Source organism: Colletotrichum fioriniae, assembly GCF_027942845.1.
Source record: "Colletotrichum fioriniae strain IMI 355084 chromosome Unknown scaffold_1, whole genome shotgun sequence".
NCBI lineage: Eukaryota > Fungi > Ascomycota > Sordariomycetes > Glomerellales > Glomerellaceae > Colletotrichum > Colletotrichum fioriniae.
The window spans coordinates 3309259-3332225 of NW_027076837.1; the positions used below are offsets into that span (position 1 = coordinate 3309259).

Genomic DNA, 22967 nt, shown 5'->3' on the forward strand with positions numbered 1-22967 from the left:
AGTTCAAACGACACCAGAGTAGCTTCGAGCGGAACAACTACACGCCGACAGAAGCACAGCACTTCGAGTATTTTGTTCTGTTTCCAATGATTAGTAAATGTCCCTCTAGTGAGATACCCTATGTGATTGGGCAGACTTACGACGACAACACGACGCAAGACTACCTCGGCGAAGTCAAGAAGGCCATACAAAAGACCTTCGTAGAGTGGGAGTTCTGGAGATGGCAGATATAAGCTCGAGAAACGATGTCAGAGGTGGGTATGCGACACTCACTGAATGGTAGGCGAGTTGATGAAGTTGAGGGGGAGCTTCTACAAGCGCCAAGATCTCCTTGATAGAGAGCGAGTTATCAGCACATCGAAAGATGAGAGGGAAAAAAAAAATGGATGAAAATGAAGGACGACGTACTCATAGTAGAATAAATTGCTTTAATCACTACGTTCCTGCGAAGAGGAGATCAGGATGTTTGATGGACGGACCGTTGAGCATGTGCACGTCCGTACACTCGAATTGGCCGAGACCAAAGTTGTGAATGGCCCACATGGAGGCCTCATAAGGAAAGTCGTTGAGAAGCTTCGCGATGGACACTTTTCGGGCCCAAGATGTGTTGAGCATTCCGTGGGCCGCCCTACTCGCCTTGTACAGCGATCCATGTCTGTAACAAGCCCCGACAGAAACCTCATCACGCTTCTTTTTCTTACGCCAGGGCGGGTCGGTGTGAGCGAAGGATTTGATCGGTAGGTTTCGCCTCTCCTTGAGGAGCAACGGGCAATCGAGAAAGAGGTGCTCGACCGTGTGCTTTACCAAACCGCAAGGGCACATGCTCGTCTCGGCGAGCTAACAACCGTGTCAGCGATGAATTGAGGGATAGGTTGGGAGAGGGGGGGAGCAGACATACCTTTCTCGGATGGAGGTAAGAGTTCAGTCCAATGAAGCCAGTTCTGCACTGGAAGAGAATGGTGGACTGGGCACGCGAAAGCCCTCTCTCTATATGGCTTGAAGTTATTCGGGCCCCATGGAGAGGACATGGCGACAGGCTTGCCACTGAGGCCGCGGTGCGCCGTCTTGGACCCGGTACGCTCGAAGAGATACGCCCGCCACAAGCTGGCACTGAGCACCTTGGTCTGGTGTTTGATGTATTTGGTGACTGATTGCGGTGGCTTGGTGTTCTCTGCGAGGACCTTGGCGTGGACGTAAGAGGCCCTGTACGGATGTGAGGCTAGGAATGCGAGACTCCGCTTGTAGGGGAAAGATCTGGTGTCAATGAGCTTGAATTCATCATAGGATATGTAACGTGCTCGATGTGCCATGGCGAGCTGGTGGAGGTAGACGGCGATTGGCATGATGAACAACTCCTTGTGTAGCATGAGACTCGATGTCCTCCTGAATGCGCCTGCGATGGAGGCAAGACATTCGCTCTGAAGAGAGTGAAGCTCGTGGATAAGCTTCTGCTTGGTCTGATACAACCGGGATGCCGAGTCACCGAGGACAAACCAGACTGCACAAGTGTACGATATGATGGGACGCACGCTGCTGAGATAGAGCTCCCTCATCCTTTCGAGCCTCGGGCCCCAGATGGACTTTGATATGCGCTTGATCCATTCCATTCTGGAAAGTACCTTTTCCTTGATCTACAAGATAATGTTAGACGAAGAGACTTGTTCACGGAATTTGGGTCAGAAGACTTACTCGCGCAATGTGACGTTTCCAGTTGAGCTGATGGTCAACGGCCACACCGAGAATGATGAGACCATTCGGATCAGCCTCTTTGACCAGATTGGTCGGCCTGATCTTGGGTATGTCAGGAATGAGTTCGCAGGGTGGCTCGCGGGTGCTGGGCTTGTGGAAGTGCATGACTTGTTACTTTGCGGGATTGAATAGAATGCCGCGGGGTATCGCCTTATGCATGAGGTAGCCAACTGTTGTAATTCGGCGAGCGGTTGGCAATTCTCCTCCTAATTCTTGGTAGTTCCCATGATGTACGTATCATTAACATACGAGAGGCTGATGCCCATCTTGCTTGAAGCAGGCTGGATGATGAGCCACCGTTTGTTGTGTGCGCAAAGAATGCTTCGGTGTGATGCTGTGCTTTACACTGTATGCAGTCAGCAACGGGGGCTAACGGGAGCTTTGAAGTCGGCTTTCTGCCCGGTACGGCACGGTGGGGCCGCTAAAAGGTGCCCTGTGGCTCCGTTGGTGGCTCTCCCCGGGCTGCCTTGCCGATGCCTGCGAGCCCCGCCGACCCCTCCAACTGCCCGGCTGATCACAGTCCGGGCACAACATTCAAGTCGGGTGAATGCTGCAAGCTGCGACAATTAGATAGGTAAGCAACACTTTACCTCCTCACTTCAGACTCGCTTTCTTCAGGATCGTAATAGCTGCATCATTGGTGTCAGCTACAGCGTAAGTACCGGCGGGCACTTATTCCTACCCCGCCGCCATGAGCTGACGGACAGTCGGGGCGCCATTCACCGCGGAGAAGCAAAAGCTCGGTCCCGACATCCCTCCCCTCCACATTTTTGTGTCCCAAAAGCATCCCATCATTCCATCTGGAAAACGCCCCGAGTCACAGTCAGAGGACATGACACATTTCTTACCACCCTATTGGTTCAAAGAGATGCTGTACGACTACGGGCGGACGTCCGGCCCGGGTCCTCATCCACCCGACTCGTCCAACGGCAACGGCCTTTGACGCCAAAACTCCGAAGTGGCGCACCCGTCCACGGACTGTTGTGACTTTGGATATTGGACGCAACAAGCCACTCGGAGATGCTATTCGTAAGCAGACATGGAGCCATACTGAGCGAGCCACGAGACTGATTACGTTCCACAAAGGTATGACGATGGACCAGCTCCTTCAGATGTCTTGCACTCTCAGCTTAAGGTAAGGTAGAATCTAAATATCAAGCTACCCCACACGAAATCTCACGTTCCCTTTCCCCAGACCATCCACCCGCAGATCATCCCCATATCACCACCACATCATACATCCATCGTGTAAACACCTCCACAGCAAACCAAGACGACACGACAACATGGCGATAAAAGCCTCTACCGGGGTCTGCAAACCCTCCGAACTAGCCCACCTTGTCCTCCGCACCGCCAACCCCGAAAAGCTAGTCTCCTTCTACCAAACCTTCCTCGACGCAAAAATCACCGCTTCAAGCCCCCTCATCACCTTCCTCACATGGGACCACGAACACCACCGCCTCGCCATCCTCAACGATCCCACCGCCGTTCCGCGACAAGACAACACCGTCGGCATGGACCACTTCGCTTTGACCTTTGACTCCCTCGGCGACCTGTTGCAGTCCTACAAGGCCCGCAGGGACCTAGGTATTGAACCTATTTGGTGCGTTAACCACGGCATGTCGACGAGCATGTACTACCGCGACCCGGACGGCGGCAAAATCGAGACGCAGGTGGATGTCTTTGAGACGAAGGAGGATGCTGTTGCGTATATGACCAGTGCGGAGTTTGGGGAGGATCCGAGGGGGCCGAGGTTTGATCCTGAAGAGATGGTCAAGAGGTTTGAGGCTGGTGAGGATGAGAAGAGTTTGATGAAGAGGACGGCTTTTGCGAAGGAGGAGGTAAAGGTATGATTTCTGGGCTGGTTTGTGCATTGTCGTGTGGTTCCGGAGATCAGACTCAATTTCGTGGCTGCATCGTCCTCGTGTACGGTGTAAGTCACAGGTGCACTCGATAATTGCGTACAACGACGATGAAAACACCCTTGGCATATAACTGAGAAACGATCAGCGACGCTCCAACCAATCTTCTTGGAAACCTGCTTTTTGTCGGTGTGCACTACTGGACTTATTGTTCTGCTGCCACGTAAAAATTGGTGCTAGGAACCAGTCGAGCTGGCGACATCGCCCAGTGTGCCACGCCTCGAGCTTTGACTTCTACATTACTCAAGATCACTATCATCATAATTAGTATCACCACTACTGACATTGCTACTGGTACTCTTCTGACGTATTTCTGTAAATTCAATCCTCAAAGAAGAATGCTTAAAGGATGTCGAGGGAGAAATTGTAATTGGTAATTTGAACTATTTTTGTGTTGCGTAAAGCCGCAAGCCACACCAACCCAACTACAACTAGAGCAAATCGAAACATCCTACTTTAGTGCGTATCTAAGACTCGTAGACTTTTCTTTCACGTCGAAAGATTGACAAGGCATCACGTGGGATGCACTACCTAAGGAGCAGGCAGAAAGCAAGCATGTGCCCAGACGCCACAGCAACAACCTCAACCCTCAAGTAGAAGGCCTCACGGCCGCACATCGATTTAAAGCTGAGCTATATATCTACCTAGACTGTCTTGAAAACCGGACGTCCTCTCGATTGTGGGCTGGCATAATTGTATTTAAGTCGGTGGTCGATCTTGAGTAGATAATCATGAGAAAATGATTGGTTAATCTGATTCATCTCCATTATTCTCTGTTGTCATAAATGCCACCTAAGCTCAAAGGAAACAAAGAGATATTCCTATTAAGACTGTTTCGTAGTTGACAGAATAAGCGTCATGCTAGACATAACATGGCGAAAGTACATGTAGGGGCCGGGAATAGAGGGCTGCATGATATGAAGCGAGATGCACCCTTGCTCTGCCAAATTCGCCAGACTCTGCTATGCTTGTCTTGTTAGGGGACAAAGAGCGTAGTTGACTACCTGAGAGACAGTATCTGGCAGAGTCAAAGTCGAATCTATCAGAAGACATCTCTCCAAGTTGGTAGGAGAATGCTCGAAGTTGGTTGAAATATGATATAGGCGATATCGCGGCTCGGAGTGTCGAAAATAGACGGACAACATTTCTTTAGTAAACTGCTAACGCCTGCGTCGAATAGAACCGTCCACACTAATACCTCAGAGACTCTGCATTAAGGATCAAAAATTGATTGAAAGAATCGCGGCAACGGGTCGACTTGACATCGCATGCAATAAAACCTCTGAGTTATCAACCATACTCCGTTCAATCCCAATCACATTATCTGCTAGCGCAAAAGGAGAGACATTTTTTTCCCAAAGCTTCATTTCCGTCCAGACGATACAATGCCTCATTCCAACAAAAGCCAGGGCATGCGCCTGGTTTTTTTCTTGCTGTGGCTGGGACGAAACAGCATCAGCCAAGCCTTTTTGGCAGGCCTCGAGTGGCTTTGAATCTCCGAAGGCTGCAGATGATCCCTGTCGTCAAGTCTAGTTCAGCCCCCAGCTGCCCCCAAAACTGCGCCTTAGGCGAGTGTCGCGCTGCTGGCTGGCCCGTCGAGAGTTACACCCTCGCACTTTGGGTGACGTCAAGAGGCACGGGAAGTGGCTTGGCAGCGCGTCGTCGCGCCTGGACTCTCGAGTCTCTTGGCTTTCGTTAGCGATGTGTTGTTTCTGTGCTCTCTCTGTGTGTATCGTCTCTCTTGGTCAGGTCCTACTTGCACTACGTAGGGCCTGTTTGTGGTGATGCAGCTGCCAAGGATATGATGAATATGGCGGTGATGGTGAGAAAGTGCGCTTGGCATATTACCTGGAGGTTTCCCACTTCGCTACTCGAGCAATGACAACCGCCTCTCTTTCTTTCGCATAATATTTTGCAAAGTCTTGAGTAAGCACCATCGGGATATCACCAAGAATCTACTCGGTGGATACACCACCATCCTTCCTCCTCCTATTGACCCTGAGTACCACCTGAAAGGAGTCGGCCTCAGACCTCAAGAGCAGCATTGCTTTCATAGGATGACCCGCTTCAGCAACCCTTTCGCACGTCGTGGGCAAGACACCACGACCCTTCCAACCCATCGCAAAAGTAGCCATGACACAAAGGTTAACGATCGCTGGCATGGACAAGACTACAGCATGGCCCACCGGCCGCCTTTCATGCTCTGGCTCAAGGTGACATGGCTAGACATCCTCACCATGATCATCATGGGAGTCATCGCCCTAGTGGTACGCAACCTACCTCGCAGTCAATCCCCATCTCAGACGCATAATTCCCGACATCCAACTAACATCACATGTCCAGGTCTTCAGAGCGCACCCGCCAGCACACCGAACGTTCCCCATCACCTTTGACAACGGCGAGGTCGTCTACCCCCAATTCGCATACCCGCACATCCCGCAGTATATCCCCAGTCACGCAGCCACCGCCCTCGGCATCGGCGTGCCCATCCTCTCCATCCTACTCTGCCAAATCAGGGTGCGCTCCTTCTGGGACATTAACAATGGCATCATGGGCCTGCTGTACTCCGTCATCGGCTCCACCGTCTTCCAGGTGATGATCAAGTGGCTCATCGGCGGCCTGCGACCCAACTTCCTCGAAGTCTGCCAACCCGACATCAGCAAGGCCTCCCAGCCGGGCGGCAACGCGACAGGCCTCGACGGCACGGGCTACGGAGGCATCATGTGGACGTCGGATATCTGCACCAGGGAGATGGACGGTACACTCTCCAACGCGATGGAATCCTTCCCCTCGGGGCATACCACTGCAATGTTCTCGGGCATGGTGTTTCTGTACCTCTACCTCAACGCCAAGCTCAAAGTCTTTTCGAACCACCACACGCCCATGTGGAAGCTCGTTCTCGTCTATGCCCCGATTCTCCTCGCCACCCTAGTCGGCGGCTCCCTGACTGTCGACCAGTCCCATAACTGGTACGACGTCTTGGCGGGCGCCATCATCGGAACCGTCTTTGCCTTTTCATCGTATAGAATGGCCTACGCTGCCGTTTGGGATTGGCGTATCAACCACATTCCACTCCACCGCAAGATGCCTCTGGAATTCAACCTCGAGGCTATTGGCGAAGGCGGTACGGTAGTCACACGCAAGGCCGGATGGGGTAAGAGACGCGAGGAAAAGCGAACTGGTCTTGACAGAATGGTTAGCAGGACAAGGTATACCACCGGCAGTAGGGATATGCGAGGTGCTGGTGTGCCCCGTAAGGCGGTAGCATCGCACCACCCGAGAGGTGACCGACGTCCTTCTGGGGAGGACATGGTCTAGTCGGTCGCCAACCCATTCCGCCGAGTGGGATTTTTTCTTGGTCCGAGGAGTTACGAATGATACCCAGATCTGAGATTGAAGACAAGCGCGGTCCCCGAAAGTGCTATCAATGATGGCACGAGAGCAAGCGCCGTCGGCCCAGATTATTGCGTGTTTTACCTGTCTACTTAGTACTCATAATTAATACTACACAACAAAGTTTTATTCAAAGCATCAACCAATGTCGGACCTCACCTCCCAATCATTAAACTCTGATCAGTTTCTCTTGGCTTGGCCAAGCTTCTCAAACACGGCATAGGCTTTCGGGGCGCACGTTCATAACATGTCAATGGTATCATATCGAACCTGATACTAACGACCACGCCGGTCCAGGATTGTACATGCGGTGCGGCGTACTCGGCACCCGCGGCGCAACCAGACTGCTTCTTCGAGCTGAGGGCGGGAGCCCACGTGCTGCCGTATCTTGGTCTGATGTCAGTCGTATTGATGGAGACACCGTTCAGTCTGATGTTCTATGGGTCTTTCGAGGTTGCTCCACTACCCAGCACTGCCATGTGTCTTTGCGTCCCAGTTGTGAGGTTGCAGTTGCACATGGAGTTGCAGGCTCCTATTATCAAAGTTTAAAAATAGTTATAGCTCTACCTCAAACGCACTTACCACCAGCCGCGGTTCTCTGGCTCAGAAACACAACGGGAGACCGACGGGAGACCGGAGGTCATTGTCCATTGGGAAGAGTCGTTCTAGTCCCGAACTTTCGCGGGAAGTTTGAGTGAGTTACCATGTGTATGCGAGTGTGCGTCAGTTGTCAAATTACGGACATGAAGCCGTTATGGGGTATCGCTGGCGCGGGTTCGAACACGAAAGCGCAAGTGCACCGCACCGCACCGCGAAACTCAATTCCGCAGACGTCACGATGGGTCCTCGGCTTCTTTGAATCAGTTGCACTTCATTTCGCCGTTTGTCTCGTTGATTTTTCTCAGACTTGTGAGGTGGGAGTCTCGCACATATTGAGCGGTTCTGTTCGCGAGTCAACAGGAACAAAATCATTGCCCCGTGGGCTGTTTTCGCATGAGTCTGTGGTGTCTTGGCGCGCAAAGCGTCTCTTGGCGGCCTGAACTCTATCACAAAGATGCATCAGTCAGCGGATTTTTTTGCTTTGCTGCCCGCTTCAACTCACTGCCCCCCCTGAGTTGCAGATCAGGTCCCAAAGAGTAGTCTTTCGGGGCGGGAATCAGAGTTTTGCTACCGTACACTACGTGATTGAACTCTAATAATGAGGCAAACAAACAACCTTCGGGAGGACTCCGTGCTCTCGAATGAGTGACGCACGACGTCGAACGTCACGAATATCGAACCCTCCATCGTCGTTGAAAATAAAAATAAGCCTGTCTCGGCGACTCTTTAAGCCTCAAAATAAGGTCGCATTGAGCCCAGCCAGGCGGATACTAGAAGAGGGCCTCCCGCAACCCCAGGCGTGCTCCGCACAACCGAGACTCCGAACAAGAGAGAGAGATCAGTCAACGACATCATGTACGGATAGTGTAGTCTGGAGCTCTGCCTCAATCTGGAGGAAACCCGGCAGACGCCCTCCTCCGCACGGATAGCAACCATCCCCGTGCCCGCCCCGAGATCTCCGGGATCCGTAGACTAATCGGCTCGCCCGACCTCTACCCCTTGACCGGATAGGAGTCAAGTAGATTGGATCAAGCAACCCCACCACCTGTGAGGGGTCCCCCTCCCCTCTTCTAGAAAGCACCTGTCAGCCTGTCAGGAACGTCAACTCTTACCTGACATGAACCTTGAAGACGAGCAGCAAAAGCAGCAAAAGCATCGCAAAGAGGCCAAGACCATCCGGCCACCCAAAGGGCTACAAACTCAAAAATGCCCAGACCATTAGCAAGTTTGACATATGATGTGCAATCAACCCGCCTCCGCTCTCCCACCTTGGCCTTATGTTAATCTTTCTTTTTACACGGCTGGAACTGTTGGTTATACTAGGTGATGGCCTACCAAACAGGCGGGACGAACTTTCGGATCATCTCCCGCTGGAGCTGCCATCCCGGACGGGTCGAATCTATACCAGACGACCCATATTGCATAGCTGTTCCTGAATGAGTTCCACTTTGACACTTTTGCTAACACTAACCAGTTCCAGTTGCTTTGTGACTGTCACTTCCTTCTCTTGTGCCTGCCGTTGAGAGATGCCGCCGGTCCATGCTCTTTTTCAGGCAATGAAGCTGTGACCCCTGACAGATAGAACACATCAAAAGTCCGTCCCGTCCGTAGAAGAAGACCGACAGTACTGGCCCACCTCTCGTACAAGTGGCTGATATCTTTTGCTGATCTCATCAATTAACACAAGATTGTGGAGAAGCCTCGGCGGTCATTGAATATATCCAAACGTCTTGGCTTGTATCTGTATGTGGGCTACCGGTGAGGTTTCTCCATACTAAATCATTGTGCAATCTACAGAGCACAGGGGAATGCTCAAAGGCGATGAACAACTAGCTCTAAAGGCCAGCTCTAAAGGCCTTAGACTACGCGGTGCCAGTGAGCCTCAGGACATGATATAAGACAGCCTTCTTCGTCCTCCTTTTACGAGCAGATCTTCTCTCCACATCAGGCTTCTCATCGCCAAACAAACATTCTCTTCACTCCCCTCCTTCAAACACACCTTTTCTCCTACATACTCTCACTGTTTCATCTCGTTTGTATTTACTTGTGTTTCTTTCTTTTCTCACACACAAAGTCTGGTACTATCAACAACATCAACCTTACACCCCCTCAAGACCACCTCCTTCACCGACACCATCATCAAAATGGCGTCCCGGCTGGTCCTCTTCTCCCTTGCCGCACTGGCTGCCGCGAACCCCATCAACCCAGATGGCTACGAGCGGCCGGCCCGCCGACACGTTGGCGGCATTGGACACCTCGCCCGCGCCGTCATGGCGCCTCAGCAGCCCCGCGGCGCACCTGTCGAAGGTCCCGCTAGAGTCGAGATCAGATACGCCAACCCGGGTGACAATGGAACTTGCGAGGACACTCCCGACGTTGGATCGAGCGCCGAGAAGGCAAAGGATAAGAGCAAAGATAAGAGCAAGGACAAGAGTAAGGACAAGAACAAGGACAAGAGCAAGGATAAGAACAAAGACAAGAAGAAGGGCGGCAGCGGCTCTGGATCCGGATCTGGATCCGGATCCGGTTCTGGCTCCGGTTCAGGCTCCGGTTCAGGCTCGGGCTCGGGCTCGGGCTCCGGTTCAGGCTCTGGTGGCTCAGGATCCGGTAGCTCCGGTGGTGGCGGCAGCACTGGAGGCGGCAGCACAGCCAACAACGGCACTTCCCCCGGTGGTGGCGGCGGTTCCGGCAGCGGCGGCGGCAGCGGCAGCAGCGGTAGCATCGTAAAGACCTTCCCGACACCCGCCGGCACCGAGAACCTCTCCGCGGCGAAGACCATTTCCGGCAACTTCGACGGCGGCATGAAGCTGTATGACCGTGTCCCTAGCACCTGCACGGGCAGCGAGGGCGGACAAAAGGACGCAGCCTTCATCTTGGCCGACGGCGCCACGCTCAGCAACGTGATTATCGGAGCCGGTGCCGGAGAGGGTATTCAGTGCCAGGGCAGCTGCAACCTCGTCAATGTGTAAGTTAGATCCATTCCAACCCCTGACCCGATACCGATAGGCTGACACATGGGAAACAGCTGGTGGGACAAGGTCTGCGAAGACGGCGCCACCTTCCGCCAGACCGGCGGCACCTCCACGGTCAAGGGCGGCGGTGCCCGCGACGCCCCCGATAAGCTGTTCCAGCACAACGGCGGCGGCACGCTCGAGGTCTCTGATTTTTACGCAAAGAACGTCGGCCAGTTCTGGCGCTCGTGCGGTAACTGCAAGGAGCAGACTGCGCGCACTGCGGTCTTTAACAACATTTACGTCGACGGCGGCAAGACGGTCGCCCACTACAACGGCAACCTCGGTGATAAAGTCACCATTAATGGTGCTTGCGTCATTGGCGGTGCCACGGTGTGCAAGAACTCCAAGGGTGTCACTGGCGGTGGCGAGCCTGGTAATGCGGCTGATGATCCGAAGATCTGCGTGCAGACTGATGTCAAGACATCTGGCTGCTAAAGTGGTTGTTTCGTTATTGTTGACCGCGAAGAAAATCCAGGAAGGCTGGTTTTACTTGGTCGCTTGGAGTCCAATGTCTGTGTATCTTATTCTTCTCTGTATATCACGCTTTTGGACTGGTCCTTTGGGATTGGGACTGGATGTCTCGGAGTCAAGGGTTCGGTTCGAGCTGTAAATACTTGTATAACTGCAGGATTTGCAGGTCAATCAAGCATATATCTCTTCATGCCCGGTGTGCCTGGTGATGAACTTTTCCCGAGATGAAATCGAGCAGTGACCCTCCTGATCAGCCGTCGACCGTAACAGCGCAGCAGATCGCAAATTCTCGAAGGCCTGCGGCGGATTGTTGCTCTTGTAGCACGACTGTAATCAAGTGAAATTGATTACACTTTGAAGAAATCTAGCAAGGTTCTGGCGACGCTGTCTATGGTGACGGACTTGGTCGGTTTCGGCAAGCTTCCATGTCCGTTTGGCTGTGAAGCAAGATCCCCTCCAGCAACCAGACATCACAAGGTAGTGTTGCCACTGAGAAAACACACTGCTCAATTTGAATGCTATGACACTTAAAGTATGCCACTTCCATGGCTTACGACTAACAGAAGTCGATTCTATTGCCTTCCACTTTCAATGCTCCAAGTCACCATGGCGAGTCCGGCCAAAGCACGACGCGTGGTACACCACTTGGCTCAGTACTTTCCACTTGTGTTTCCACGTTCACCTTTCTGTTCTTCCCATCGAACGCTTCTCTGTCTCGTCTAGCCCTTGACCTCCACAAACGCGTGACTGCTTCACAATCAACCGCGTCATATTCTCCATCACTCTTCCTTTCCAGTACCCCGTAGAACTCGAAGACGGCTGGAACTTGTCCGGCAAAGTTCTCGCGAGCCTCCCACTTGTCCCTATGATCTGGGGGGTTGATGAGACTGCTTTGCACTGATATCTTGATCAACTCCGAGGTCACGAGCGCTACCGCTACCCGCGCTTGAGGTTTGATTATGAGGTGGCACTCTTCGTTGGCGTAGTTGTCGAAAGCAACTTCTGACACACTAGCGAAGAATGGTTTGTTGAAGCCCTTTGCTGTTCTGGGCCACTCGTCAGGGCACAGGTCGATTGTGACTTCGCGGTAAGTGAGGTGGATGGAGGCATTGCAATAGCGCGTACAGTCTTGTCGGTCGCTCTCTCTACTCATGACAAAATAGTTATGAGAACTGCACTCCATGAAAGGGTTGGAGTAGGTCCTTAAAAGCTCGGGCGAATAAAGCCCCCACCGGTTGCCGTGGTACTCGTCCCCGGTGTATGTAGTAGGGGTATCGAACTGCGGAAAGGGCGCGGAACACAACTCCCTCCGGACCGCTGTTATCGCCTGGTCCTCTTGGACGACTCTAGCCTTCATTTCCTCATGTAGCTTGTAGCGAAGCGCAATATCCATTTCACATGCTTGAACCTCGGTATTGTAAATAGACCACCTCGCTTCGACCTCCTCTTGGAGCCAGTCTGCCCGGAAAGTAGGGTTAGAGTGTCGGTACTCCTTCGCCTCGTCAAGAGGCTTGCCCACATACCAAAGTTCTACCGGACGTCCATTCAGAATTGCCTTTTGCCCTTCGGGGTCAGGTTGAGTAGAGCGCAGTGGTGGAGGTCGAGGCCTGTAATCATCTGTAGGTGGACTTGATCCTCGCCAATAGCGTATTGGCGGCTCCTTGGGGCAAGATTTCGTATCGTCGAGATCGTACGGCTCATTCCCATATTCAGAATCAGTCTCTTCCGCATCCGGTTCATCCTCGTCTTCTTCGTAATCTTCCTCCTCCTCATCTTCTTCATAGCCCTCTTGATAATCTCCTTTATGGCCTTCCTCTTCATACCCTTCCTCCTCCTCCTCCTCCTCCTCCTCCTCCTCCTCCTCCTCCTCCCCTTGCTCCCTTTCTTCATCAATAAAGACCTGATTCAACACCTTTGTGCATACTTAGAGACTCGCAAGGTCTCTGCCCTTGCTTCACGATGGCTTCCAAGAAACCAAGCAAGAGCCGCGAGGCCAACCGCAATGGTCAAAACTCGAGCGGCGACCAGGGTAAAGGTAGCGGCAAAGGTATCACTAAAGGCAAGGGCAAGGATCGACGAAATGGAAAGAGACAAAGCGGTGATAGCTTGCTCCAGTGCTTTGAGCGCCATTCACGCTTCGTAGAATCCTTGTCCAAACCCGACGCCATTCCTCAAAAGTCTAATCGCGAATACAGGAGATATGAGAACGATCAGAACAGGTTGGCAAAATTAGCAAAGTCTCCGGAGGGACTTGAATATTGGCTAGCCGAGGAGAGACGGAAAGAAGAGGAAGCGAAGAGAAGGAACTCACAGAAAGCGAAGAACAAGGCCGAACAATAGGCTAAGGATTCGCGGACACAAGATTTTCAGGGGTCAGCCCTCTGGACCATTGGAAAACGTAAACAACTTGCCGTCCGGCAGCACCGGCCTTCGAGACGTGAAAATGGAGCACTTCGAAGAAGATCAAGTCTATGGTGACGGAGAGGACCAGGTTCTTGTCGACGAGGAAGACCACTATGTTAGATACTTGAAAGGGTTAATTGCTAGAGATTAACGTGATAATCGTGGCATTGGAGTTTGCAGACGACAACGCCACTAAGAAGTGTCCCATCACATCTCATCTTATCTCATCTCATTCTCATCACATTTCGCTCATCTCACTCACAACTCTAACTCACCACAGCCTCACACCTCTCTCACGTCCTCACAAGCCACGCAGCCTCAATATTCGCCTTCGGATCCGGTGCCCCCTTGGCACTCTTCAACCAGCAATAATTCTCATCCGTCCCCTGCTTCCCCGCCGTAACCCACGCGACACCCACACAAGGCCCATCGGCGCTCTGCGTCGTGACAGCGAGCGCCGCGCACAGGTTCATGCAGTCCTCCATCCTCGTCAGCGGGATGTGTCCGAGATCATTCATTGGGTAATTGTTGCCGCACTCGCGCACGAAGCGCAGATTCGAGTCCGGCACCGTGTACGTCTTGTTCTCTGAGCTGAGGTCGGGGCAGTTCGTCGTCGCTTCGCCCAGAATCGAGGACGCTTGGCCTGGGAGCGGGATGTAGGCGAGTGAGGTTGAAGTAGAAGATGCCGACGATGCTGTTGCCGAGGCTGATGCTGAGAGCGCGGAGGCTCCTGAGGCTGATGCGGATGCGGATGCTGCTGATGATCCGCTCGAAGCGCACGCTGATGGTGATGATGATTGCTCGAGTTTGCTGCTCTGGTGTCAGACTCTGTTGCTTCCAAAATTTGACTGCTCATGTTCACTTACGCTTGGCACGTCTGCACATACGCCGCATGCGCCTGTGCGATCGTTCCCGCCGCAGCAGACGCTCCAATCGTCCCCAGAAAGAAGACCAACGCGACGATGGCTACCCAAAACGTGGCCACTGGGATGCCCCATATCCTCTTATCCTTCTTTGGTGGCATCCCTGCCTGGCTTCCCCCGTACCCCGTTCCGGCCGTCGAGTGTGCGGGGTACTGGTGGCTTTTGTACCCGGAGCCGTTGTGCTGATCTTGATCTTGGTACGGCGCGTATCCGCCCTGTGCCGGTGCCGGTACCGGTTCAGGGGCGGCGCCCGGCGCAGGCTGGTAGTACTTCATGCCCGGTGAGGGCGAGGCCACCTCGAGGCCCGCATACTCGGCGGGCATCAATCCTGTTTGGTATTTCACTTCGCGGTCCGAGTCTTGGGATGCCTGTCTGGAAGCGATGTTGCTGTTGTCCGGTGCGACCAAGTGTCTTTCCGGTGAACTTGATGGCATTGTTGATTCGAATAATGTGACGCGCCCCTCGCTTCTGTCCACTACTAATCGACTCGATGGATAGATACTTCGGGTATGTAGTAACGAACGAGATTAAGAAAGTCAAGGGGAGAATGTGACTAAGGTATGCAATAAAAGGGTATGAACTCAAAAGGCAGAAATTCTGAAGGATCACATCGCAAGCCGGTTTGGAGGGGTGGCAGCCAAGATATACACTTACAACACCCAGAAGAGGAGGGCTAGCAGCAAGCAGATAATCAAAGCCCCGGCCCATCCTTCAAGACCTTCGTCAACCTTCAAGAGCAGGGGAGACGCACAGGACAAGCGATCCTCCAAGGCTCCGTAGACCGTGATGAATGATCGACCTGTTGGGGGAAAGCAAGAACCTAGTCATGTCCCCAACCCTTGCCCGTCCGCTACAGGCGGGCAGCATCGTTGACGCTCTTGGGCTTGGGAATAGGGACTTTGGTTCTTCCTTTACTCCAATCGATCACTCAATCTCGAAAGACACTTCCCCATAGGGCATAGCAGCATCGAAAGCCGCAAGCCGTAATGGGTGCCCCCATCAAAGCTCGTAGGCAACGAGATGGTGTCCAACGGGCAAGGTCATGATCCTTGGCGCAGTTGCGCCCGCTAACCAGGGGGGCGGTAGGGCGACCAGAAGATGACCCAGTAGGCCGTTGGCAGCTCATTAAGGCGGTCGAAGGACTCTGCCAGCGGCCGTGCACATGGGGAGGATGAGATGACAGGGCCTACGAGATGCAAGTGAGATTTGAAACTCTGCCTCTCTCTCCCTGGCTCTCAGTCTCTCACTGACACAGTATTAGTAGAGCTGAGCTGCCAATGGCACCCTGCCATCTTGTGTAGGAACGGCCTCATCAACTCATGCTTTCGATAGACTTGTATCAGGGCTGCAGAAAGATGTAACGGTAACCGCCAAGCTCATACTTCTGGAGGGGAAGCCCTGGCCTGGTCTAAGCCACTGATCGCTGTTCAATTGCCGCTTGAGGCACTTGCCATAGACGGCCCTTTGGGCCCGGCTGCCAACGCAGTCTGCGCGGCAAACTGTTCAATCACAGCATGTTACAGAGTTTCATTGCGAGCTTCGAGGCCGAGTTACTCGCGGCCAACGAGACCTCATCTTCGACCCAGCAGATCGGAAGACGTATTCATTCCAGGTTCCTGGGAAGTTCAATTATCAGGAAGGATGAATTTGTAATCACATACGAGAACCCAGCACTTAATTCCTCAGAAACCACTCGATAGATCTGAACGATGGAAGAAGGCAATCCTGTAGACCCAGGCGAGTCCCCCGTTCAACGGAGTTCACATCCGACATGCTTAAGCAGATGTCGACATTCACTTATGATCTCCACTTGTCTACCAAGGCAACAGCCAACAACGCTAATACGAAGAAGCATTTCCTCACTTCCCACCCAGGCTTCTCTCCCAGCGCGGAGTTGACGTCGTGTTCAAGATGGAGCCACCTGGAAGGCCTGAAGCAAATCCTCCAGGCAGAAGGATTGCAGCCCCAGCCCCCGGTAAAGTGACAGCCAAATTTCGAATTGACAAATCTCGGCTGCAGCCTCCGTCAGAAGAGGACAGGGGTCGGCCGCCGCTGAGACTCGACACTCGCTGAGATTGTCCGTATTCGTGCTCCGTAGGGCCCGTACTTCCGGAGGTCTTCGGGGCCAAAACTGAACTCTAAAGAGTATTTCATTCTTTGATCTGAAAGTCCCGGGCTACGAGCTGTAAATTTTGCGAACGATGCACCGGGCTGCCGGGGTCCCATCCTTGCTTTATCCAATTCATAGGTGCTGTTCGCGGATCTGCTCTGTCTGGGTTCTTTGAACACTGATTCGGCTCCGTCTTTGAGACCCGATATTACAGACCTTGGGGGGCGGTAACATGTTCCAATTCCCACATCGCATCATCACTTCCATCGCTCACCCAAACATAGCAGCAGCAATTGAAACGTCATCGAGCCTTTCCGTTAATGCATGGAAACAGCCCAACTCCCTCTCCCAAAATTGTCGCCCGCAGTGGCCCAAGCCATCCCGATTGCCACGCGCAGCAGCGCAGGAAGGTGGTTGAAAAGGAACTTTGGTTCCCAATGGCCCGGCTCTGGGCCCAGCCTAACCACTTCTCAACCACCCAAAGCTTGTATCTCGAAGCCGTAATTGCGTCTCTGCCCTAGTGAGATCTACAAAGACCATCCCATACAAGGTTCTTGATGATTTGAGGCAACCCCATCAGCCCGACTACGGATACAAGTGCCTGTGGGTATTCTGGTGAAAGTGCGAGATATCCGAAGGAGCAAATCATGCATGACACCGCGGGGCCGGCCCCGGCTCTGTTGCGACTTTTGTTGCTGGTTCTCGCAGACTCTGCGCCTGTTTGCGCAAGACGTTTAGTATGTACTGGTTTTTCTATTCTTCTTTTTTTTTTCTTTTCTTACGATGGAACTGCGGTACTAGAATGACGTAAAATCAAATGCTAACGTCCTAGACGTCTAGATCCCTCGGCCCTGATGTTCAATGTAAGGTCTAGACGCTCTACTGTGTAGTGTCTACTTCCGCGTCTGTAGTCTGCTCATCGACTTTGGTCTGCTCGTCAACCTCAGCCTGCTCAGCTAGCTTAACAGCATCCTCGTAGGCACTGGCACGCTTCCTGAGCTCCTCAAGAAAGTCATTCTGAGGAACCTTCCTGACCAGGTTCCTCAATGGCTCAAACGCCTTGCCTTGGTGATAATACTCCTCCAGCTCCTCCGCCGACTTCCACATCCACTTGTCACACTTATCCATCTCCTTTGCCTGTTTTCAATATAAACTTAGTCATGATATTTCTTCGCCTCATCTCGAGCATCCAACGTCACCCTCGCTCACTCCCAGACCCGTGGAAACGAATGGCGGGGTCGCGGGGGTTGTTTCACTTACCTCTGGCTCAGCAGTCTCATCAACCATCTTGCACCATATATGAAGCGTCTTATAATGCTTCCTCTCCTCCAAAAATCGATCGTCAGTGGTAGGCCCGTGCGCGATGGCTTTCACAACAAGACCAGTCTCCTCGAACGTCTCTCGTTCCGCGCACGCTTCGGGTTCCTCCCACATATCTTGGTGGCCTCCGGGCATCTGCATTTTGCCTATTCATTGATGGATCAGTCAGCATGCGGACCGCGCTTATTACCAAAGGTTCTCGAGCGGCTGGGTGACACAAAGATCGAAAGGCACTGTGAGGAACGTAGAAGCATCTTGGGGGGGCTGACAGCATCATGTTCTTCCAGTGATGAGGGCCGGGGGGTTCAAGTCTCACCTGTACCGTGACTGGCCTTGCGCATCCCGATGATAACTTTGCCATGTCGCTCGATGATGGCCGTGACGCCTGATCGGATGTGGTGGAATTGGGGATCGTCGTGTAAACGTGGGAGCGCCATGTTTGTACTACGAGCTTTCCAAGGCTGCGAAAAAAGGTGAACAGGTAGGTTTCGCAGCGCAGGCCTTATAAAGTGCTCGAACGAGATATGAAATCTTTCTTGATTGCAAGCGCCGTGGTGCTGAAGCAGGTCTGACTTGGGCTGATGGAGAATGAGTGGTCGTTTATCGCGGTCGAGGTTGACTCATATACCTGCGATTCCAGATCCAAACGCTCCCTTCGCTCGCTTCGCTCTTTGTTCTGTTCGAGACCTATTCAGTGCATTCAGAGCAGCAAATGTATTCACTTCGTCTTTGTTTGAGAAGGGAGTCTGTTCACGTTGGTCGTAATCTGTTGGGCTAGTGAATGGAGGGCAAAGGCCGTTGGTAAAAAGGGAAAAATGTATTGATCGGCTAGGTTGGTCGCATAGCTGCTGCAGTTGCGGGGCCACCTGGGAAAATCAGCCCGTCAGCCTTGAGCAAACTGTATGTTTGTTCTCGCTTGGAGGTGACACCACCTCACCACATGAATACACATCGTTTGTACTTCGCCTCCAGGCTGTGGGTAAGAATACACTTGCAATCTGTAACAATGGTTTTTAGTCGATTTTGCCATCCTTAAAGATACGCAGGGCACATCAAGAACGGAAAAGAGCCGCTAGTAAAACAGAGCCCCTCACACTCCGTATTACTGCACCACGGCGCTTAGCATCACCACCAAAGACAGCCAAAACCTCAAAAACATCAACCACGACATCACCACCCACACCCATTCCTCAAATCCTCAAAAAGGATGGACGATCTGGGAATCGAACCCAGGACCTACCGCATGCTAAGCGGTCATTATACCACTAAACCAATCGCCCATGTGATGATCTAGCCCGGACTTGAACCGGAGACCTTCAGTGTGGCAGAGGAGAGAGGTGAGGCTCTCGATCTGTTAGACTGACGTGATAACCAACTACACCACCAGACCAGGTTATTATTGAAGGTCGTAGAAGAGAAGCCCGCTCTTAGGGCAAGGGCGTGGAGATGGTGATGGTGGTTAGGTCGGCGTCGAGTGGATTTGGGCGGACGGGGTTCAGGTTGAAGCGGATGCTGTGACGGCTGAGGCGTAAAATCCATGAAGCATGGGGTTCGATAATGGCCAGTCATAGTTGATGCGAAGCGCTGCACCAAGTATGAAAAGTAGATCATCATTCATTACATCTGCTTCCGTAGGGTATCATTACATAGCTCTCCAAGAGCCTTCGCGTGAGAGGAGACATCCAAAATCCACATCCAAAATAAGCCATGCACACACTACACCACAAACATTATACATCTTTACCACGCTCCCTTCTGGGGCATGTTATCCGGGTCCATCTCGAATCCCTTGATGCTCTCTTGCCAATTCTGCCAGTTAAAGTCATCCAAATTATCCATATTGACGTCCATGGAGTCAACAGGGACATTATTGATGGACGTGAATGGGTCAGACCACAGCCACGGAGGCTGGTTGTCCCCCAGAGATGACGCTACCGTAGGTTGGGACTGCATCGCGATGGCCTGCTGCTTGAGTCGCTGATCGTTATCGAGACCCTGTCCAGTTGACATTGCGGGTGACGGCACTGCCGAGGACATCATGGACTGCGACGCTTGCGGCTGCGAGGCGCTGGGCGGGAAGAGCGTATTGTTCGGGTCGGCTGCCATGGACTCCGCCGTCGGGTAGATATACTCCCAGATGTGGTTGGGATTGAACCCACGCGCCATCATCACCGTGTCGATGAACTCGGGTTCCCTCTGCTGCGGTGCGGGCGTCGGAGCCTGGACTGTCGGGTTCGCAGGCTGGGGAATCGGACCTCGGGGCGCTACGCTTTGCTGCTGTTGTACGGGTTGATTTTGCGTTACGTTGTTTGCCGGCGGCGGTAGTGGGCTGGAGCCGCCGTCTGTCCGTACCAGGTTCCGCCAGCGCGTGCGAATTTGCAGGTGCTTGATTTCCATTCCGGGCACCGGTCCAAGTCTGGCCGGGATGGGATTCATACGATCGTCCACGTCCAGTTGGCGTGCTGCTTCCGGGTCGGCTCTGAGACGGACAATCTCCGCCTCGCGGTGCTTCGTCGCCTTTGCACTTAGCTTCCGCAACGGGACCCATACAGCCATATGATCTGCCATCCTCGAAATTTCAGACGGGTCCCTATCAAATCGCATCGTGTTATTGACAGCTTCCCACCCTCGCTCCGAGGTCGCTGACCATGGCCGACGTCCGCCTTCCATGAGGATGTAGGCGATCGCGTGCCATTGTCGGTAGGTCTGGAAGAGCCACCGCCATTGCTTGCAGCGGGGATCTGTGTTTAGGATGTAATTGTATTCAACGATCTCAATGGCAGAGATGAAGAGCCTGTCGCGGATCTCGTTGGATAGTTCGTGGCCGTTGCCAGGGAACAGCATCGGTTGATAGATGACGAGACTCATCTTGGCCATGATAACACGGGCGATCATGGCCGCCATCCAGAAGAGGGGGTCGTCGTCGGTGAAGCAATGCTTGAGGAACTTCTCCTCAACCCGGTCGTAAACTTCGATCAGCATGCGCTCGCGCTCTTCAAGACTCGATGCGGCGTCCTTTGGACAGACACCAGCCATGGCGGATCCCACCGTGTGCAACCGCCGTGACAATGCGCAGATTTCGTATCTCACCAGCGATACGGCGCAGTCGGTCTTGCCTAGGCGCGATTTGGGAACCTCTGTCATTCCCGGCTCAATGTCTGAATCATTCAAATTAGAGGGCAGTTCGGTGTCGAACGATCGGTCGATGATCGTGAGATCGCTGCCAAGCTCTTCTGCAGAGCGAAGGTCCAGGGTGCAGATAGCCCACCACAAGCGACGTCTCATTTCGGTCTCAAAGGGGGGAAGATTGAAGTTTGTTCCGTCGCGGTGGATGCCCAGTCCTTGCGCGATACGGATCGCCAATCCAGTCAGCGTCCAGCAGAATCGAGTATCGTCCTCCCTGCGGACCAGCGTGAGGAACATGACAAAAGCCTGGAGGACCACCATGTCGGAAGTGTTGAGGAAGTTGGCCTTTGCGAGTGCCTGCTCGAGAGCGAAGCGATACTGCGAGAGCATTTCTTCCTTCTTTGAACCAAAGTTTTTCTCCACCTGTGATCTGGTTAGTCATGGCTAGGAGCGTTGAAATTTGACATGACATGGACTTACCTCTTCATCTTCCATGGACGTAATTGCTGCATAGTAGATGGAAAACAGCAGTGCTTCGTTACCGGCAGTCAGCTCGTCGATATTGCGTCGCATGTCGCGGATGAGCTTCTCCATGGTTGGAATATGCAAGATCTTGAGCAACGGTTCCACATTCTCCTGGTAAACCTGCCACATGAAGGGTATCTGAGATGGCAAGGGATGTAGCTTGCGCAAGTCGACATCGGAAGACCGATATCCCAGGATAAAAGCATGGTGGTCTGTCGCGGCGTCGGTATCCTGTATTGGAGAGTGGTCTGGTGTATCTTCAACATCTGAATCATCGGTATCTTGATCCAACGCATGCGTCTCTTCTCGAAGCTCGTCAAGCTATAGCATCCTTGTCAGCACCTTGGGAGCAAGAACATGACTCGGGTGACTCACTTCGTCATTGAGCTTGGACCAAAATGCGCTGCTCACGTATCTGCTCGTCTTGCCCTTGTCGTGAAGCACAAGCCGGCCAAACGACCTGCTCATGCCTCCTACTTGCCTCTCTACGGGCCTCTTGGGTTCTGGGTCCGTCTCCATCCTGTTGGGCGTCACGGCCTCCTTGAATGCACTCATGACAGCAGCGCCGCTCGCAGTGCTACCGGCCCGTTCGGAGCTCAGGTCGTTACCAAAAGCCTCTGGCGAATTCCCTGTGCTCGAGTTCTGGCGGCCACTGTTGCTCCCTGTGCCGCTCTCGACCTCGATCTGGCCGCTGAGCTCCTCTACGATACCCTCCAACTTGCGCAGGCGCTTCATGAGCTCCACCTCGCGCTCGCTCGAGTTTTTGGGCGGCGCATTCGGATCTTTCGGTCTGGGACGGCGAGGGGCGCGGCCAGGGGCCGGGTAGATGCACTGGATTACGGCACGGCGGCAGTTGCTGCACGGCATTTGCTTGTCGCAGCGGACCTTTCGTCGGCGGCAGGTGACGCAGCTTCGGGGATTGAGGGCTGGCTGACCGGAGGCCGTCATGGCTACGGGTTGATCGGGAGGTATAGAGGTCGCGCCATGTCGGCTGAGGGCAGGAAAGTCGTGAATGGTTGGGGAGTTTGGCGAATGGTGGGGGTTAGCATTCATGGCGTTAGCTGGCGTCGTGGGGTTCGACTGTTGACTTGTCGGCGAGAAGTTGTCCATGGCGTCTGTCTTGTCCGTCGTCCGTCGATTGTCTAGGGACGCAGACGTCGCAAGAGAGATTTGGTCGTTCGCAGTGGCGGTTGCAGTCGGAGAAGAGAGGCTCACGAAGGTTTGAATTGGGGTTTGAGGAACAGGATTCGACAGAGTGCGGCGGTGGTGACACACACAGTTTGGCGACCAGAGCTGAGAAGGCTGACAAATGGCGGGGGATCGATCCTGCGACGCTGTTTTGCTCTTGGCTCCAGCTTTACCCACCCAGAGACAATAGGCTTGACACGAGACTCGAGCCTAGAGCATGTCA

The 22967-nt window shown here is 53.2% G+C and overlaps 7 protein-coding genes and 2 non-coding genes across 9 annotated transcripts; 3 read left to right on the forward strand and 6 right to left on the reverse strand.

Moving 5' to 3' along the window:
* Positions 1–3035: 3035 nt before the first annotated feature.
* N0V96_000834 (uncharacterized protein) lies at positions 3036–3602 on the forward strand (the record flags this gene model as incomplete). Its single annotated transcript, XM_053193178.2, has 1 exon — positions 3036–3602. One exon carries the CDS (start codon positions 3036–3038, stop codon positions 3600–3602), a length of 567 nt encoding a protein of 188 aa, XP_053049296.1.
* Positions 3603–5848: 2246 nt separating this feature from the next.
* On the forward strand, positions 5849–6989 carry N0V96_000835 (uncharacterized protein; the record flags this gene model as incomplete). The annotated part of the gene is made up of 2 exons (XM_053193177.2): positions 5849–5938; positions 6015–6989. The coding sequence occupies 2 exons, from the start codon at positions 5849–5851 to the stop codon at positions 6987–6989; spliced, it is 1065 nt and encodes a 354-aa protein (XP_053049295.1).
* Positions 6990–9808: 2819 nt separating this feature from the next.
* On the forward strand, positions 9809–11113 carry N0V96_000836 (uncharacterized protein; the record flags this gene model as incomplete). Its single annotated transcript, XM_053193176.2, has 2 exons — positions 9809–10629; positions 10690–11113. The coding sequence occupies 2 exons, from the start codon at positions 9809–9811 to the stop codon at positions 11111–11113; spliced, it is 1245 nt and encodes a 414-aa protein (XP_053049294.2).
* Positions 11114–11750: 637 nt separating this feature from the next.
* On the reverse strand, positions 11751–13279 carry N0V96_000837 (uncharacterized protein; the record flags this gene model as incomplete). Its single annotated transcript, XM_065756052.1, has 2 exons — positions 11751–13061; positions 13148–13279. 2 exons carry the CDS (start codon positions 13277–13279, stop codon positions 11751–11753), a joined length of 1443 nt encoding a protein of 480 aa, XP_065615292.1.
* A 566-nt stretch (positions 13280–13845) lies between these two features.
* Positions 13846–14909, reverse strand: N0V96_000838 (uncharacterized protein; the record flags this gene model as incomplete). Its single annotated transcript, XM_053193174.1, has 2 exons — positions 13846–14362; positions 14419–14909. The coding sequence occupies 2 exons, from the start codon at positions 14907–14909 to the stop codon at positions 13846–13848; spliced, it is 1008 nt and encodes a 335-aa protein (XP_053049292.1).
* Positions 14910–17464: 2555 nt separating this feature from the next.
* Positions 17465–18046, reverse strand: N0V96_000839 (uncharacterized protein; the record flags this gene model as incomplete). The annotated part of the gene is made up of 2 exons (XM_053193173.1): positions 17465–17722; positions 17846–18046. The coding sequence occupies 2 exons, from the start codon at positions 18044–18046 to the stop codon at positions 17465–17467; spliced, it is 459 nt and encodes a 152-aa protein (XP_053049291.1).
* Positions 18047–19113: 1067 nt separating this feature from the next.
* On the reverse strand, positions 19114–19185 carry N0V96_000840. The gene has a single exon. It is a non-coding gene; the product is annotated as a tRNA-Ala (tRNA).
* Positions 19186–19191: 6 nt separating this feature from the next.
* On the reverse strand, positions 19192–19295 carry N0V96_000841. The gene has a single exon. It is a non-coding gene; the product is annotated as a tRNA-Val (tRNA).
* Positions 19296–19645: 350 nt separating this feature from the next.
* N0V96_000842 (uncharacterized protein) lies at positions 19646–22666 on the reverse strand (the record flags this gene model as incomplete). Its single annotated transcript, XM_053193172.2, has 3 exons — positions 19646–21454; positions 21512–21877; positions 21932–22666. The coding sequence occupies 3 exons, from the start codon at positions 22664–22666 to the stop codon at positions 19646–19648; spliced, it is 2910 nt and encodes a 969-aa protein (XP_053049290.2).
* Positions 22667–22967: the final 301 nt, after the last annotated feature.